Source organism: Charadrius vociferus, unplaced genomic scaffold (genome assembly GCF_000708025.1).
Source record: "Charadrius vociferus isolate BGI_N301 unplaced genomic scaffold, ASM70802v2 scaffold14, whole genome shotgun sequence".
NCBI lineage: Eukaryota > Metazoa > Chordata > Aves > Charadriiformes > Charadriidae > Charadrius > Charadrius vociferus.
In genome coordinates this window covers 5,227,605-5,247,196 of record NW_009648876.1, presented here as the reverse complement: position 1 = coordinate 5,247,196, position 19,592 = coordinate 5,227,605, and the positions used below count along the sequence as shown (strand labels likewise).

At 37.4% G+C, this 19,592-nt stretch overlaps 1 protein-coding gene across 3 annotated transcripts in view; it reads left to right on the top strand.

Moving 5' to 3' along the window:
* The window catches only part of HEATR5A (HEAT repeat containing 5A), a 55,894-nt gene extending 40,180 nt beyond the window's left edge, over positions 1 to 15,714 (top strand). For 2 of the 3 annotated variants that reach the window (XM_009886942.1, XM_009886941.1), the window contains exons 25-35: positions 1,649 to 1,717; positions 2,139 to 2,318; positions 4,339 to 4,573; positions 4,997 to 5,245; positions 7,526 to 7,653; positions 8,557 to 8,704; positions 9,411 to 9,683; positions 11,947 to 12,171; positions 13,066 to 13,220; positions 14,644 to 14,857; positions 15,135 to 15,714. In XM_009886942.1, the coding sequence (XP_009885244.1) occupies positions 1,649 to 1,717; positions 2,139 to 2,318; positions 4,339 to 4,573; positions 4,997 to 5,245; positions 7,526 to 7,653; positions 8,557 to 8,704; positions 9,411 to 9,683; positions 11,947 to 12,171; positions 13,066 to 13,220; positions 14,644 to 14,857; positions 15,135 to 15,436 (2,178 nt within the window). In that variant the 3' untranslated portion in view covers positions 15,437 to 15,714. Of the gene's footprint in view, positions 1 to 1,648; positions 1,718 to 2,138; positions 2,319 to 4,338; positions 4,574 to 4,996; positions 5,246 to 7,525; positions 7,654 to 8,556; positions 8,705 to 9,410; positions 9,684 to 11,946; positions 12,172 to 12,487; positions 12,503 to 13,065; positions 13,221 to 14,643; positions 14,858 to 15,134 lie in introns of all 3 variants that reach the window. The other variant, XM_009886940.1, reaches the window with a different exon arrangement.
* Positions 15,715 to 19,592: the final 3,878 nt, after the last annotated feature.

The window sequence follows — 19,592 nt, the reverse complement described above, 5'->3', positions numbered from 1 at the left end:
TCAGTTAGTTTGTTACAGAAACTACTATTAATTTCTTCGGACTTAGAAAGCATCTTTTCAGTTGGCATATAATGTTTTAGCCCCAAAGCTTTTCAAGTTTCAGCATTTTTCCCTCTTCCCTATTTGAATACAGCAAAAAGAAACTAGAACATTGGGGGTGTTTGTTGGAAACCATGGGTTTGAAAGTGTGGAAGTCTTGCAAGAAATATTAGGAACAACTATCACTTAAAACTCTGCTTATAAGTAAGCAGTCTTTGCACACCAGAGATCACACTAGAAGATCTTGATCAATAAATAATCTAGAGGAGGTAAAAGCATGGATTATATTCACAAGAACTATTTCAGTTAACTCTTGTTTGAGACTTACAGAAAGGATGTCCTGATCATTTTGCATTCCAGACTGCACTTGTATTAAATATGACAGGCAGCTGTGTTAAGCCTCATCTGGCTCCCATTCCTCAATTTCTAGCAGGTATTGAGTAAGTCGGATCACTGTCTCCTATAGAAATGGAGAGATCCTGACACTGAAAATATCCTGAACCACTTTGATCCTGCTTTTGCTGTTAGAATTCTATTCTACTGGCACTTCTTTGTGGGAAAGTAGAAGTGCCTTCATCTAGTCTGGAACTACCAAGGGAAAAAAATATGCTATCTGTCCTTGCTGTCCAAAACCATCAAGAAGGTCACAAGTAGAGCTAACAACTCTCCTTTTAACCTTCACTACTTTAGAAATGTTTCTGCTAATACTGTGCATAGATCTTTTCATCAGCTGTTTCAGAGAAGTTGAAGAGATGTGAAGCAGTTAAATATCTAGTCTTGTCATTTTTTTTCTGGAACAATAACCAGAAATAAATGGATAGAGATTTTCCAGACCTAAGTAATGGTTTCCTGAAACTTTGTTCAGAAGTTCCTTAAGTGAAGTCTGAGCTTTCTTCCAACTTAAGAAACTGTCATTAATTGTCATTAAAAACAACTCCTTTTCACTTTTCACAAACTTGTATTTGTAGTACTTGTACTACAATTCGTACTTTCACCCCAAAGAGCATTAGACTTAAGTCTGAGTTTTTGGATATCAGCTACAGCAGCAAGGGAAATTTTCATTACCTTTAGTGAAATAGCTTTCAACAATGAGAACAGGTGAAATCTCTGCATCCTGGTAAGTATCTGTTTGTGTGTTCTTTATTAGGCAAATGGGGTTTGTGCTGTCCCCTTCTTTCACTTTGCAGAGTTGACCAGCTTCAGCTCTTGGTTTCCTTAAATCTGTATTATTTCTGAGTGAGGAAATGTCACTCATTAGGTGTCTTGCAAGTCTTTCATGATTTGGAACATTGTTTTTTCTTTTGAGGGCTACTCATCAAGTCAAGAGCTCAGGAAGGAAGAGGTTTCTGTTTCAGTTTTAGACTGTGCAAAAAATAGAATCATCTGTGAAGACCCCTCTCAGAGAACCATGTCTTCAGTTTAAGCAAAACAAAACAACAGAAGTATGACTGCAACTCTGTCCCTGCTTTTTCACCTCACTGAAACAGTCTGTGGAAAAATGAAAAAGAAACTATGTTTTATAAAGGAAAACTGCAACAAAGCCTGCTCGTGAAAAGCAATTATTTAGTTAATTGCTCACTATGTATTAAATGTATTAACTTCTTTTTAGGTTGGAGCAGCACTTAGGCCTGCCTTTGCTCCTGAAACTCCTCCTGATGTCACAGCAAAAGCATGTCAGGCAAGTGTTGAAAGTCAGAAGTTTTAGGTAATAGACCTCTGAAATTTTCTTTTTACTTGATACCCCACACAAGAAAAAGGAAATAAATCTTCTGGCCTCAAATCCTCAATGCACACAAAATAATGTCGCCCATGTTACCTCTATATTGTAACAACCCAAAGATTTTATACACTTGAAAATCTTTTGAGAAACTTTGTAGCAGTTGATAATTTTGGCTGTTATTTATGACATCCTTCAAATGTTTTGGGCTTTCCTTACCTCTGTATACTGAACTGTAACAACATTTAACATTGATTATTATCTGAGAGTAACTGTGTCTCAGTAGAAATTAAATCTGGCTTTCGTAATTTTACAGATGGAAAAAAGAGTATCCAGTGGTGTTTGACTCTTGTTTCTCACTCGTTCTGTTTTACCACACTAGGTGTGCAGCGCCTGGATAGCAAGTGGTGTAGTAAGTGATCTTAATGATCTTCGAAGGGTTCACCAGTTGCTCGTGTCCTCTTTGGTCAAAGTGCAGGCTGGGAAAGAAGCACAAAGTCAACAATATAACGAAAGCACCTCAACTATGGAGATGCTGGCTGTGCTTAAGGCTTGGGCAGAGGTTAGTGTAACAGCTCTGTGATGGTAGTCTTGATATCTGGTAGGTGGGTTGGAACCCTTTGGACAGAATGGCTTCAGAAATTTCTTTGGTGCTGCTTTAAACACAATTTGCTAGTCCTTTGCTTTGCTTTGGTACTTCTAAACAGTACATGAACTTCGTAAACTTGACAAAAGCACTACTAGTTAAACGGTCTGTATTATACTATACATTAAGAAATATGTCTAGTACTTAAGAAATATGAATTTCTTAACATGTTCTAATATTTCAATATTCATTTTAAATTGGCATGGTATAAATGGCTATGGTGATGGCCCACTGAATGTACCATTTTAAATAGACAATGAGTAAAATGACACCTGTTGGCATTTAATTTCTTACAGGTAGTTCTTATAAGTTAACAATGTCAATTCAGTACTACATTGGCTAACTGCCTTAAAGTCAGCTCGTGTGAATGCCTGTTTTAATACATGTAAATGCAAGGTTAGATATTTAAAAATCAAAAATGTGAACAATGTTCGTCATCTCTAGAAGATGTTTTTTAGAAAGCACTGATAATGACCTTAGATGCTGACAGTTGATAACCAGCTAAATATGAGCATGTTATGTAGTTAATATGATATTTCTGTCTATAAGCAGGGAGCTATTTTGAAGCAGAAAGCAGGCAATAGGTAGCTTTTATGTGAACATTTATAGACAAATATACCAACCTCTGTTGTCCGTACTTGGGAAAGGATATTGGCAAAATAGGAAAGCCATTGGAGTAAAGCTAGCAAGCGGGAATAAAAATCTTGAAAACATGCTTACACCGAGATACCTAAGTAGATCAGTCTATTTCATCTATTCAAGAAAAGACAAGATGCTGTGATCAATTTAGAATTACTATATGGACAAAAGGTTTTTAATGGCATATAACAATAACCAGAAGCTGAGACAAAATTCGGACTAGATGTGAGGCTCAGCTGTAAAAAGTGAAGACCTGTAGATTGTTCCAGTCTATAATTAAGATCACTAGAAGTCTTCAAAGCAAACTCTGTATAACTTTCCACTGGATCTTGAAACTATGACAGTAAGCTGGGGATAAGCTTTGGTGACCTGTAATTTATGAATATTTGACTTAAGCCCTAGACAGTTCCTTCTCACTTAGAATTTTACCCAGTTCTTGTTTCCAGAATTTGAAAGAATTCCCCAATCCTATTGCAGGGAGGAGTGAAAGAGGAGCTTGGTGGGCACTTAGCTGCTGGCCTGGGTCAACCCACTACAGCTAGCAATCTTGAAAAAGATACAGAAATTATAATTGCAGGAGATGGATACTCACAAAAGCTAACTTTAGATTGGTTGAAAGGTCTCCTATGCCTCCTTTAAAGTTAAGAGCTTTTCTCCAGGGACATTTTGGGGAGGGCTGCTGGCCTGAAACATTCTCAGGCTTATCTTTTTCGATAACTAGAGGGGCATCTAGGGAAATTGAACCTTCTCGCATTGAAGTTAACCTATTGATGGTTACACCCAAAGTCTGCAAAGGATGCAGGACTGTACTGTTCGTTCTTTACTGCTAACACAGAGTAATATATAGTTTTGAGAAGTTGGTTGCAAATGTAGTATGTCATTTCAGTTAAAAGTAGATTTAGGAATTATTTGACTGTGGTTTCAAGATCATGATTATAGGTATGTTATTTGATAATAAATTCTTCAATCTTGTAGCTACAACTATAACAGGGTTTGATGGTTGGAAGCTGAAGCTGGACAAGTAGTATATTGATTTTTAAGAGCAGGGAAGTTAACTGCAGCTATGTTTAGGAATTTTAGTAGGTTTCCCTTTATTGGGACTCTTGCATCAAGAGTAGCTGGGGGAGTGGATTCAGAAGGTTTAGAAAATAAGTGCTTGTTCGCCCATGCCTACTGGACTTGAAGAAGGAATATATTCTAGGAAACCTCGTGCCCGTTCAACAGGCAGTCATGCTAATGAACGCAGTAGTTTTCCAAGTGTTAATATTTGTAAATCTGTCTCCAAATATATAAACAGGTTTACATAGTTGCAGTTGAAAAGCAGAAAAATCAAAGTGATGCACACAATCACTGTTTAAAAATTGAAAACTCTGCAGAAGAAAGCTACAGAGATGTAACAGCTTCAGCCAGTGGACTTCTGGACTTAGTACAGGCAGACCTTGGAACACTAAGCAAACTCTGGCTTGCTGCGCTTCAGGATTTTGCTCTCTTAACTTTGCCTTCAGAATATGCATCACAACTACCTGCTGAAGGTAAGAAGGCAAATCAATTGTATTTTCATAGGTCACTTGTAAGTACATATCATTAGTGTCCTAGCTGACATGTGTTAAGATCACAGTAAGATTAAATTGTATAGAGAATATGCATACTTGTGTACCTATCTGAAGATAAACACTGCTTTTGAGAACAAAGGTTTGTTTGGTATTCTTGTTTGTTGGGTAATTTTATGGTTGAAAGAAGAAAAATGTAATTGTATTGGATTCTATCCAAATAAATCTAAGTGAAGTGCTCTCATTAGCCTGAATTTTAATATTGTGCATTTAAAAATAATAGTCATACATAAAATACGGTAAATATAATTTCAATAAAAAGAAGAATCCTTTTTTATAAGAATGAGAAAACAAGGTAGTTGAAAATAAATGGCATCCTTAAAACTGTAACTTCTCTTCTTGTAGGTGGTACATTTTATACAGCAGAGACAATTGAAAATGCCAGACCTCATTACTACAACTCCTGGGCACTGATACTTTATGCTACAGCATTATGGCTTACTAGCACAGGTTTCATCGTTGTTGATCCAGATGAAGGAATTAATAATCTCTCCAGACCTGTGACCCCAACGACAATGTGTCAAGATTCTTCTACCAGGCCTTTGGTGAAATCTCCCGAGGATGTGAATACTGACAGATTTCATCTTATCTTGGGTTAGTGAGTGCATAATCTGTCTAGATGTTGTAACCCAAAATGTAATTTTTAATAGATAAAACTGATAGCAAACAAATATTTAATTATTCACATTTAACAGCATCGTTGAATATTGCATCTCTTAGAAAAATATAGTCAGAAGAATTTTAAGTCCTAGTGAGAAAATTGTAGAGCATTCTCCCAAATCTGGTAGAAAAAACACTCTGTGTGAGCTGAACAAGACCTAAGCAAGAGCTTACTGCTCTGCTCATAACATGCAAGTTCAAGGGTGAATTTTATCTTGGTTGTAGCACTACAATTACAGAGTGTATGGTTTAGCATCACTGAAGTACAGTTTTACATCACAGAATAGTGTGTAGGCTGGAAGAGACTGGTTGAGGTCATCTTTTCCAACATCACTTGCTCAGGCAGGGCCACCTAAAGCCAGTTGCCCAGGACCATGTCCAGACAGCTTTTGAATATCTCCAAGGAGGGTGACTCCACAACATCGCTGGGCAACCTATGCCAGTGATCACCCTCACAGTAAAATAGTGTTTCCTTAAGTTCACATAAAGCTGTCTTTAAGCCTCTGCTACTGCAGAGGCTAATCGGGCACTTGAATTCAGTCCCAGTTCTCTAAATTTACATAATTAGGCATTTCTGGTTGTTCTTTTTTTTTTTGGTCTCTCTTTTGTAATCCCTTTTTGGAATGGGTTTGTATGACCCAGATACATATGGCTTCTTTTGAATCCATCTTTCGGCAACCACCATGTTACTGAAAGCCCCATCCAGCCTGGTCTTGAACACCTCCAGGGATGGGGCCTCAACAACCTCTCTGGGCAACATGTTCCAGTGCCTTACCACCCTCAAAGTAAAAATTTTTTTCCTAATGTTTAATCTAAACCTGCCCTCTTCCAGTTTGAAGCCATTCCCCCTCATCCTACCACTACATGCCCTTGTAAAAAGTCCTTCCCCAGCTCTCCTGTAGGACCCCTTTAGGTACTGGAAGGCCACAATAAAATCTCCCCGGAGCCTTCTCTTCTCCAGGCTGAACAGCCACAACTCTCTCACGAGAGTGGAGTAGAGGGGCAGGATCACCTCCCTTGATCTGCTGGCCATACTTCTTTTGGTGCAGCCCAGGATCTGGTTGGCCTTCTGGGCTGCAATTGCACATTGCTGGATCATGTTGAACTTCTCGTAAATCAGCACACCCAGGTCCTTCTCCTCAGGGCTGCTCTCCAGCCATTCCCCACTGAGCCTGTATTTGTGCTTGGGATTGCCCTGACCCAGATGTAGGACCTTGCACTTGGCCTTGTTGAACTGCGTGAGGTTGGCTTGGGCCCACCTCTCCAGCCTGTCCAGGTCCCTCTGGATGGCATCCCTCCCCTCCAGCGTGTCTACCTCGCCAAACATCTTGGTATCATCGGCAAACTTGCTGAGGGTGCACTCGACCCCACTGTCCATGTCGCCAACAAAGATGTTGAAGAGTACAGGTCCCAGTACCGACCCCTGAGGAACGCCACTCATCACTGCTCTCTACTTTGACATTGAGCCATTGACCGCAATTCTTTGAGTGCGATTGTCCAGCCAGTTCTTTATCCACTGAGTGGTCCATTTGTCGAATCCATGTCTCTTCAATTTAGAGACCAGTATATTGTGTGGGACAGTGTCAAACGCTTTGCACAAGTCCAGGTAGATGACATCAGTTGATTTTTCCCTTGTCCACTGCCGCTGTAACCAAATGTCATCTGAAGAGTCCTGAAAGCTCAGAAAAATGTGATTGCTTTTATCTGGTCTAGGATTTGCAAGCTTAAACTTCATGTAATTTACTTACTGCTGGTGATCCAGTTGTGGTAACTGCAATCTTTAGCATTGTTGTAAAATGGGAAGATAAAGCCTCAACCTTTGAGTTTCTGAACTATTGTTACTTTCTCCATCATTTCCTTCTGTTACATAGATCAGTGTGATTAGGCAAATATTCTGCTATATACTTATTATGAATTTTCTTTCTATTCATTGGACCAGAGTTCAGTGTTTTACACAAATTGCTCTATTTTTTTATATTCATAGCGAGTTATAATTGTGTCTTATATTGTCCAGAAGCTGAACTTCTTTCATTGTTTTGAGGGAAATAAGAGTTCTTGCCCCAAGATATTAGCAATAGGAGATTAATTCACTTAATATAAAATGCAAATGCTATTTCTGTGTCTTCTCAACCTACTGTTAGGTTACTTAGTAACTGACAAAATTACTTCTTGAAATTTCAAGCAAATATGGGTTTTTTCTTCTGATGGTTACAGGAATTAGTGTGGAATTTCTCTGCTCTCCTCGATCAGATGCAGCAATGGAGAATATTATTGCCTGCTTACGTGCCCTACAGGCACTCTTCGATATTCCATGGCCAAGGTCTAAAATAGGTGGTGATCAGGTAATGTCTCAATGGTCAAAAGCCCCCCACAATTAAGGCATAATTTTAGTTTGAACAGTATCTCTACTCTCTATTGTATATCCAGGAATCTTCAACACATAAGTAGTAGGTGAATTACATGCTTTACCAAAATCCAAAACTGTAGAGGGAGGAGAGGATAAGAGCACAACATGGAACCTGTGAGAAGACGGTGAGGGGCAGAGAATTTGAGAACATTTCGTCAGGAAGGAGTAATTAGATGAGTAGGATGAGAGCCATGTAAAGGCAGAATTCCAGGAAAAAAAAGTTCTCTTACTCTCTCTGTCAAAGGGAAGTTCAATTAATTCTGTTGTAAATATTGAAGATGATGAAACGAAACTGGAGAAAAGCAGTGGCATTTAAAAAAAAAAAAAGGCAAAACCAGAAAAAACGCAACACATCGGTGATCCTAAAAGAAGTAGTGACTTCAAAATTCCTTTTTTTCTTTAAATTAGGCTTTGTTCTTTGCTGTGTGCCATGCAATTGTCTAACAACAGAAGTGATAAAGCCTGGGGACATGCCTACCTTCTGCTTACTATTGGTGCTCTCTCCAAGGAAATACATATACTGTAGGAGGGGTACAATGTAGTATCTACACCTTCAAGACTTTAAAAGCCATAAGATAAAAATTACTTGATTCTTTTAATAGTTTTAAGTGCCTAATCTCTAAATTACCGTGATTACTGTTTTGTTGGGAGAATTGAGCAGGACTTCTGCTGCTGGTAGCTAGGAGCTAGATGTTGAAGAAAGTGCCAACTCCTGTGATTGTACTGTGTTCCTTACTGAGATTAGTAAGAGTAATACTGTAGGCTTTAACAAGTATTAACAATTTTCAAAAATTCTTGCATTAAAATGAGGATATATTAAACATTTTTCTTACTGTAGGAGTTGGGGGTAGAGCTGCTGAATGTTTTGCATCGATTGATACTGACCAGAGAATCACCTGATATTCAGCTTGCTGCCCTTGAAGTGGTTCGGCTGATTCTTTTTGCAGCTCAGGAACACGTGAAGGAAAAGCGGAGAAGTGCAGAAGGTACAGTAATGTATGAGATGTTGAACACGTATTATCAGGTCAGGGTTAAAGCAATGCTTTCTTGGAAAACTGTTTTCTTGAAGGTGGTATTCCAAGATGCATCTTAGTTGAAGTGTTGCACAGTTGGTGACTAATCCTGCTTAAGTCAGTCCAGGTGCCTAACATAAGAAATTGGGGTGGGATGATAGAAAGCAGGTAGTTTTGGTGGTGACTAGAGGGCATGAAGTGAGGAGGAAAACTGGAGAAACTGCAGTTGGCATAGATAGTCTTGTGAGGAGTCAGGGAGGGAGGAGCCTTAGTGAAAAGCTGGGATCAGCTGCAGTAGAGCAACAGAAAGATTCAGCACACACAGCTGTTACAAGACAGACTCCACTAGTTACTATGATTGTAACTTCCTAAAGTTCTTTTTAAAAGAAAAATACTGGGAGAAGAAACAAAACACTTATATCAGGTGACAACATTGGCACGGTGCCTCAGCAAGTTGTATGTCTAAATCTATTGCACGCACTTTTGCCTTTTGACAATCAGTGCGTAGTTTGCTTATTCAGAAGAATGGATGTTTGCCAGTAGAACTTTGAATACATACGCATGCACATATATTTATATCAAGATTATCACTTGGTGATGAAACAGTCTTAGGAAGTAAACTTCTTGGAAACAAGGTACAGCCTGCAGATTTCTGCCATATTTCTTCTTTTTGTTTTAGTGGATGATGGTGCTGCAGAAAAGGAAACGTTACCAGAATTTGGAGAAGGCAAAGATACAGGAGGACTGGTGCCTGGGAAATCATTAGTCTTTGCAACGCTGGAGTTATGTGTTTGTATTCTTGTCAGACAGCTTCCCCAGCTCAACCCTAAATTAACTTGTAGCCCTTCAGTTCAATCTGGAAAACATCTGTTATTGTCAGAAGATGGAAGTCGACTGGTAGCAGCAGCATTAGTTATTCTCTCTGATGTTCCTGCAATCTGCTCTCCTGAAGGTACGCTGTTTCATCACAAGGAAAGATTAATGAAAGAATATTGGGCTGTTCGGAGCCCCCTTGTTATTACCCAATTTTCTCAGCTGGTTAAATCTGGCAGCAAGTTTTGTTGATTCGCTTGTGACAGTTTCCTTTTCTAATTATGTTTTTGACTGTCAGATTGCAAAACAAGTTACAAAACTGAAGCAATTAAAGGAGTAGTTTTTCTTTTCCTCCCACATGTAGCAGTGCAATGAATAGATTTATTTTGTACAGGGAAGTGTACAGTAGCTACATGATTCTATTGTACTTGAATTGTCTAGTCTGGAATTTGTAATGCAGGCATAAATTAAATTTAAAAGGGAAATGTATCATGTTACCTTTCACTAGAAGCCATCACTTGAACATCAGGAAACCACGGTAAGGAGTTAAGGTTGATTTCTCAGATTGTTGACTTTTACTCATGATTCATTTTGGATTCACTCTGGTCTTTAGGATGGTCCTGTCGCCCCCCTCCCCAGTATCATACTCGTATGTACAATCTTTCAGTACTGTTACAGCCACACCTATAAACCATTTCTGCCCTACTCCTCTGTTCCCACCTTAGGTATTTGCATTACACCTTATGCAAATTTTTGCACTTACCAGCCCTGGAAACGTCTTCTTGTTTCTTAATTTGCTCTCCATTGCAAGATCCTCCATTGGGGGACAGCATACTCCAAAAGGAATAGTAGGCCATTCTTGCTGTCGTTGTAGGATGAGGATACGATTTCTCTTTTCCGTCTGCCACTGATTATTTATCAGTTCAAAGCAAAAGGAAACAAACATAGCATCACTTAGATCTGGGGGCAACTATCTTGTATGAAAAATAATCTGTGATTTTTCTTGTCTCCCTGTAGTTCTTTCTGTCTTTAGCTGTTCAAGTTATTCCACAAACATCTCATAGGATCAGACCAGACCAGATGTTTACATTAGAGAACTTAAATGCTAGAGAAGCATTTAAGTCAGGTGACTAAACTGAGGCGCTTAAGCTTGCGTATACAGTCAGTTGAATAAGGAAGCATCTCCAAAAGTCAACTCGTATAATCAGAGAAAAGAATTCCTATGTGGAGTTGCATCATTTTTTTCCCCTTTAATAGGTAACTGAAGTTATAGTCCTGTGACTACTGTGTCTCTTACTTCAGGCACCTGTCATGATATGTATGCATAATAAACTTTTCAAATAGATGATACTTATGAACTGCATTTCCTACTGAATTCCAGCAGTCAATTTTCAGAGACTTGACTTGAAAAATCAAAGGTAGATGTCCTCAGGTTCAGAAAATACTTATGCATATGTCAGAGACCCTCATAATTCAGCAGGTCTCTTATGAACATCAGTATATTAAAATCTTAAAAACATAGCATTTTGCTGATTAGGGAAGCACATGAGCATATTGACCCATGTGCTTAACTCTGTGCTTTGCTAAATCAGAACTTAAGACAGGAGCAACACATAAGTATGCAGGTTTCTGGATTGTCTGCAATATGTGCAGAATTCTGTTTTACTATTAGATTCAATTAGAATATGCAAAACTGCTATGTTTATTCCTGTGATTTTTTTTTTTTTAATAATCTTTTATTCTGACTGGTAAACTTCAGATTCTCAGGGAGAGATGAAGATTTGTTAGGTAGGCTGTGGGATAATCTGCTTCTCTCCTTAGGTCTCCTCTTTTCCAAAATATTTGTTAGTGTTTTTATTATAATTCTAGGAAATTTTCGTACTTTTTTTTAATCTGAGATCCTCTTTTTATTAATCTTACTAAATTCTTGACTTTAGTGATTTCTTGGAGCAATGGCATCCTTGGCTAACTACACATCAGTGTTTCCTTTTACAGGTTTTGAAATTACCATCTGTTAATTTCCTTCATTGTATTGTCTGCGTTGCAAAATATGCTTAGATGCTCATAATTTGTTTTCTACTATTTGGTACTTTGTATGCTTCCATAGCTTCTCTCGCTTTTCTCTGACCGTGACATAATTCCCCACTCATATAATAAAATCATCAAGGAAAAGATATACAGCGCTAATTTAAAACAGGAAAAGGTTTAACTTCACTTAAGCAGTCTGACTGCTATAGCAAGTCATTTCACATTTCAAATATTTCTTCAAATTACCAGAGCCTCCATTCACATAGGTGATTCAAAAAGATAAGTTACAAATAAAAACAAGATTATTTTTTTTTAATGTAAAAGATACCAGAATTTTTTTAACTTCTGTGAAATTATTTTGCTTTGTTTTACAGGAAGTGTTTCAGTTCTTCCTACTATTTTGTACCTAATTATTGGAGTACTTAAAGAAACTGCTGTGAAATTGCAAGACGGTCAGTTACCTTTGACGGTTGCTGCATCTTTACAAGCTCTTAAAGGACTCTTGTCTTCTCCGATGGCTCGAGCAGAGAAGAGTCGGACTGCTTGGACTGATCTTCTGCGCAGTGCTTTGGTCACAGTGCTTGACTGTTGGGATCAAGGTAAGCACAAATTTTGGGTTTGTGTGTTTAAAAAAAACAAAACAAAAAATGCTTGAGTGAAAGGTCGGTTGGTTTTATTTAAAATAAATTCACGCACGTCTTAAAAAAAGACTAATATCTTAGTCACTGGGGAATTAGTTGGCTGCCAAGTACCGTTGAAGCTATAGTGCAGTCTTGTCCTTACAGTTCATATGAGAAGTCATCTGTAAAGGTATAAATGTGGGATTGCAGGCTGACCTCTGTATTATGTAGTTACATTGTACAATGGAATAAACAGGAGTTATGGCTTCAGCGTACAGTTGAGCATGAGAGACAGCTGTACTGCACGCAGGTTCTCCACTAAGAATTAGTGTGTGTTTTGAAGCAAAGGGTATTAAAACAGTAGTTCCAGGAAAAATATTTTTGTCTTAAAGTTAGTTTTCTTTGTGCTGCTTCTTCAGCTTCCCAAGTTTGTAGTACTTTTCTCATTCCTTACATATAATCTCTAAGTTGTAATTTTGTTGGAACTTTTGTTTATAGTGCAGTTTTTTTAAGTCACACCAAAAGAATATATGTTCTTAATGCAAATTTTATATTATTTTCAAAATACATTGTACCCTAATATGCCATAGCAGTTCTTCAAAGATACTTATTGTACTTTATACAGAGGAAAAATGGAATAGGAGTATGCTGTTCTTACTAAATAGGCATATAACCACCCCTGAATTCCCATTTTGGCCTTGGCTTTTATTACAGTAAAAATCCATCAGTGCATCAGAGTAAGTCACGTATTTGACAAAAGAGATTCCTAAAGAAATGTAGACATTGATGTTTCTATTCCGCCTCTTTGTAACACTTGAATTCATAGAATTACTCTTTAATGCAAATCTAACAGACTGCTTACTTTATTGATAGTAGATGGCCTTCTCCAAGAACTTGATGAAGTTAGCCTGCTTACTGCTATTACAGTATTTGTTATGTCTACCAGTCCAGAAGTTACTACCGTAGAGTGCCTTCAAAAGCGTTGTATTGAGAAGTTTAAAATATCACTTGACTCAAAAGATCCTCTTGTAAGTATTGGTGAAGTGTTAAGAATATCAGTATCATATTAAATTGATTTTAGCTTATTTTCTGTTCAGTTGTTTCACTTGTCCTGTGTGTTGATTCCAGTTAATTCTTTCCTCATATCTGTTGTATGTTAAAGTACAGTTTGAACAAGTTAGCAAGAACGTGTCCAGCAGTGCATTTTATCATTTTTTACTCTGTATACAGTTCTGTATTGCTACGGGGGTTTTTTATTGCGTCAGATTCAGGGCTTTATACATTGATAAGTACATGATACAGTGGTGTAGTTTTTCAGTCACCTGTTTCATTTTATTTGTTTATTTTATCTTCAACACACAGATATTATCTTTTGCATAGGAAATCCCTCAGTTGTGGGTCTTTGGGAGCTAAAGCAAGTACTGCTACATAACTTTTACAGTCCCGTAAGCATCAGCTCCTGGCCACTGCTAGAGACAGCATATTGAACTAGATGAATGCTTTGTTCCAGCCTAGTATAAATATTTTTACGTAGCTGCTTTAGATTGTAGTTCCACAGTTCATCCATTACCATTCCTCATCTAAAAAAACAATGCATTAGGCAAAAAATATTGTATTTATTATCGTTGCAAATACAAATGGCTTTTCGAGGAGTTTGGACTTCCTTACTCTGAAAATCCAACTCTGAACATAACATACATTAGATTTCATGTATGACTGTGAGAATTCACTGTAAACTGGTTTTCTTGTGTCTTCTCTGTATATATTCATGTAGTAACAAAAAATTAAACAAAATTACCTTTACTTGAGAAATAGCCATAAGAAAGTATTTTATATATTAACACATTTCTAGTATTATAAACATTGGTTTCCACCGATAAGCTGGAAACTGGGAATGCCAAATATGACTGCAAGAAAATGGTAGTATGCATTTGCTAGTTTTATGCAAACGTTTAGGCATCTGAGCCTTTCAGAAGTTAGGTAGGAACTTGACAGTTTCAGTCCTATTGACTCCCAATGACATACAAGCTGCCGCACCATTTCATGCTTTTAAATACTGCGCCTACAGTTTGACAGAGGTAATGCTTACATTTTAAGCACCTATCTTTAGTCAGCTGTGGTTTTGCAAAAGAGAGTATATTTTCAAAACAGTACTAAGACATAATCTTCACACAAAAATAGTATTTTTTCCTTAACTCAAAAGTGTAGGAAGATGTAGGACTCGGTGGAAAGAAACAGGAAGCATGTTCTAGTTTATGTTAATAATGCAAGTTATAATGCTTCTATAAAGTATTATCCATTAGCAGCCTGCAACCTGGTGAATTTTCAATCTGTGAGGCACATTTTTCTCCCTCCCTAAAATTTTATCTGACAAGCTGCGAGTTTTAAAGCACTCTGACAGGTATTTTTAAGTATTACACTTTGTAACTGCAAATTTGATTTTTCCTTTAGGTACAGTATAAGTGCTACCAGCTGCTGCACTCCATCTTTCAGCATCCAAACAAAACTGTGTCATATCCTTATATTCATTCTTTAGCACCGTCCATTGTGGGAAAACTGCAGGAAACAGAAAAAGCAAAACCTGAAAATGCTGCTGAACTTCAAGTCATTCAGGAGGGAATAAAGGTGGTTACAGCTCTTACGGCCGCTGCTGAGGAAGAGCACCGTGAGTTACTTCCATTACTGGTATCCAAAGCATTAGACATGCTGAAAGTTGCCATACATAGCAAATTAAAACAAAACGACCACTGGGAATCCAGTCCGGAATAATAATTGCTAAAAAAATTGCGAACAAGAACGTTGGTTCTTTTTACTGTACAGTTCAAATAACATTTGCAGCCTTATAGTTTGTGCTAAATGTTAACTTAGAGAAATATGTCTAGTTAGAATTTGAAGCTGTTTTTAAAAAGTGTATGTTTAAGTTTTGTTTTCAATGTTTATAGGTGCTCATTTGGTGGCCTGCCTTCTTCCCATCCTTATTTCCTTTCTTTTGGATGAAAATGCCCTGGTTTCTGCTACAAACTCGGCAAAAAATCTACATGAGTTTGCTTTGCAAAATCTGATGCAGATTGGTCCACAGTACTCATCAGTTTTTAAAAAACTAATGGCTTCCTCTCCAACTATGAAAGCCAGGCTTGAGTCAGCTGTGAAAGGCAATCAAGAAAGCATCAAAGTGAAGACCGCTAAACACGCAAAGAATCCTGGGAAAAGTTCAAGCATTCAGCTAAAGACTAATTTTCTTTAAAGTCTCATATTGTCAGTTTATGCACTTTGATATCAACAGCAAAAACTGTCCCTTTTAATTTCTAATCAGAGTAGGGTCACTACAAGTTGATCTCATATATTTCAGTTTGCACTGAAGTATTACAGGAAGTTTTTAAGAGAAAGCAAATCTCTAGATAACTTTCTGTTAGTGTGAGACTTCTTAAACATCTCTAAACACTGTGAATAAATCTATCAGAGGTCAGCTAATCTGTATTTTTGGATTATTTTGGACTAAAATACCAAAAATGCACATGCCTAGATTAAAAAAGTACAGCGAACTTTACCGTATATTTAGGAGCAGCCCACACTTAGCCATTAAGTAAAGTTAATTTTGTCTTAAATCAATGTTTGTCAAAAATAAGTTACCTTTATTGGGTTTTTGGATTTAACTGGGACATAAATTTACTTGCGGGTTGTAATCTATCCTAATTACTTATTTAACACACTGCATCATTACGTAAACAGCTTAAATATCCTTGTAAGCCTTACAATAGATTATTGTTGATCTCAAAAAATTCAAGTCAATAAAGGTAATATTGATAGCTTTAATCCTAATAACTTCTTGAGCTGGCCGAGATTTAACAAACGCTGTTAAATACAGCTCTACAATGCTTCTTCACCGAGGGCTCCGTAGCGCTTTACGCAGTGGGACTCTTATGCATATGTCAATTTGCAGGCTTGGCGCCCTGCTGCTTGGCAGAGTCTCACTTTTCAGGACGTACGCTTGTGTTAATTTTGTATTGTGTTCGCCAGGCAATTGAAGCTTACGTATCTTGTCCAGGATGGGATAGCAATTTTAATATACTGTGCCTCGATTCAGACATCTGCTCTATCTGGATGTATCTTTCCTGATCTTTAAGTGATCGGTTATATATACATGTAACTCACCTAAATTTAAGTATCTCTGCAATGAGAGATGGACATATTTGAAGTCAGCTTGTCTTGTGTCAAATAAAGTGCAGCAGACTCATGATACGGAGTATTTAATTAACATTTTTATCAAGGAACATATTTTAATATAGAAAAATAACTATCAAAATTGCAACGGCTATAAAGTATTTTCTACATATAGGGTATTGACTTCTTTCTTAATACCAGTATTATCTAAACCAAACACTATGAAACTGAGGATAGTCTTTCCTTCTGGAATCTAATTACTTTAAAAGAAAGAAGGAAAAAAAAAGATTTACAGAACTGAGAAACAGACCGTGACTCAGGAAAAGTGTGATGTACTGTATTTTATTATAAGTTTTGTATATAAATATAATTGTAAATTGTACAGAATTAACCATTTGACCAAAGTTCTAACAATTCATTTTTCTAATTTACATAAATAAAGCTAATTTTCTTCACTTAAGATTTGTCCTATCATTTTACCCAACAGCAGAGGAGCATTAAGGTCTTCCGTAACAGAAAGAAAATGTTTGTATGCTGCCACAAGGAAACTAGTCAGAAATGTTTGGGCTGGATGCACCGAGGTCTGTGAGTTGACACTGCTCTGTTCTGTATAGCACAGTGGGGAAATAAGTAGGATCAGGGAGACAGACTTTATGGGTGTAAATACCTGTTCTGTGCCAAATGCTGAAATGCGGGAACGATGGGAAGATGGTTGAGATGCCTTCCATCTTTCCCTGGAGAACCAGAAGTTCTTTGTTCCACCTCCTTTATTGCAGTCAAATCTGTAGTTGTTGGCTGTGTTGAAAGGGAGTTACATTAAATTTGTCAGTTACTCATCTTTATCTCATTAGTAATTTTTTATCTCATTATTTTCCCTTCAGAGTGCACTGGGTACATTCTTTTTTTGTCTTTTTTTTGTCTTTTTTTTTTCTTTTTTTTTTTGTTCTTTCAAGGCCACATCTGGAAAATCATAGAGATTTTACAGGACTTGAAACTTCTAAAGGAAATCTATGTTATGTTTACTATTAAAATGCCCAAAAATATCCCCGAGAAAGTTAGTTGCTACATAGGTATATGGGGCTAGTTTTTTCATTTTCTGTAATGTGTAATAACAGCATTAACCTTTTTTTCACTAACTTTTTTTAATGTTGGTAACACAATCTGATGAAATCCTACTTTGCTCAAGAACTTTCAAGAAGTATGCTCAAGTTGCGAGAGCACCAAGCAAAGCTGTTAAAAGCCAAAAATTGAAGTTTAGAAGAGCTTAGTCCTAGATTTCTTAGAGGGTCTCATTGTAGTGACTCACAACTGAGTCACTGAAAAGGGCGGTAATTATGTGATTTGATGTTTCTTGGTCAAGTCTTGTAGCCACATGTGGGAAAGCACTATTTTCGACATATCTGTGTATTCTAAATGCAGAAACAAAACCAATTCAATTAAGAATTAGCAATGGTTCTCTTTTATGTCTACTGTAATTTAGGACTTATGTGTGAGCTTAATTTATCCAGATAATTAATTTATCCCCATAGTAAAAATACCTGTGCCCCGAGTTGTGCTTTATTATGTGCACTTAAAATGAGTTGGATCGTGTTAATAAATCTACTCATTTAAGATTGTATAAATGAATCTTACAGATATAACCTTGTTTCGGTTAGAGAAAGAATTTGGCTTTTAGATATCAGGTATCTTTGATGCAGTCTTGCTTATTTACAAGGAACTTGCATAAACCTTTTTTCCCGACGAAATAAGGAAGACCACAGAGCAGTTTTGGTTTTCATTCCACTCTTCTTTTTTAGGCACTGCTTGGCATTCCAGCTGTTATGTTTAGCCAAACATATGTTTAGCCATAAACCCAAGTCTCACTTTTCCCACTCCTGCTCCCTTTGTCCCACGCCTCCTTGCTGATTGTTTTTCTTGCCATTTCTCTACAAGCACCAGTATATTTTCTTCCAGTTAATCATCTTTGCAATGAAGCATGTGGCCTGCATGCATGTTTACTTTGTATATTTACACTGTTTATTTTAAAAGTTTAATAGTTTTGTGTGACAAAAGGTCCTGCCTGTCCCTAACCTTAAGCGTATATATAAAAACATGGGTACTTCATGGAATGTAATATTGAAGTGCTATGCAAAAATTATTTGCAGACAACTTTGTTGACTGCAACAAACCATAATTAGTCAAAACTGTGCAAAAGCATCACACAGTTGGGATGTGGTTGTTTTTAAGGGGATGCAAGTCTGTAGCACTCCAGCTGAATAAGCAGCATTTCTAATAGTATTGCTTAGCCTAGAATAAATCTGAGACTGATCTGGTGTGCTCCAAGGTGCAGGAGTCACCTTCAGGCTGAGAGAACCATCAGTCAACTGCTGCACATATCACCATAAAATAGGATTACCAAATGCATAGGAAGCATAGCAGGTTTTTTATTAATATAAGTGGGTTAATAATTGGAATTTCCAAAGGCAGTTTTTCCCGCCCAAGACTGGCATAGCAGTAGCAATGTGAGTTGTTGCAATTGCAGGAGGGGTGGAGTGATCTAACATAGTTTGCTAGTTTATCAGAAGTAATAGTAATACTGCTTAGTAGGGATAGGGCAGCAAATTCAATGGAATTTCAATACAGTTTTAATTTGCATGAAGTTAGGCATGAGGGGTGACTGTGACAGTCTCCTCTAAAGCTTCATGCCTAATCTTACTGCTACGTATACATTTTTTGCTTTCAGCTTCCTGAAATGTAACTCTTATTTCATCAGTAGACAGCAAGTCAGAAGCTGTTTCCTAGAAGAGCATATTGTTTCTTAACCAATAGTGGTCCACTAATGAACTGCTCCTGTTTTCTTCCAGTGAAAAACTTGGCCAGTGATACTTCAAGAGAGGCAAGGAAGCAAGGGGGAAAATCCTTAGAACATTAACACTCTTGGTTCAGTTTTTAAATAAAAGAACATAGAGCAAGGTAGATTATTCTTCTACTTCTCTGCACTCTGATGTCAAAAACCACAGGAAGAGTCACTCCCTTGTGTCTTGAAAGTAGTGCTACTTGGCCAACCCTGATCCTGTGGGCATTCCTAGACGTTGCCTTCTGGACGAGAAACCCATGTGGCCTAATCACACACTGACAAGTAAAGTTGCTCTTAAAATACAGATGTACTGAAATAGTCGTTGAGTTACAACCTCTGAGCCCTGAAAATACCAAATAAAGTCAAACTGTACTTTTGTGGAGCCAAGTGTTAAAATAAGTGC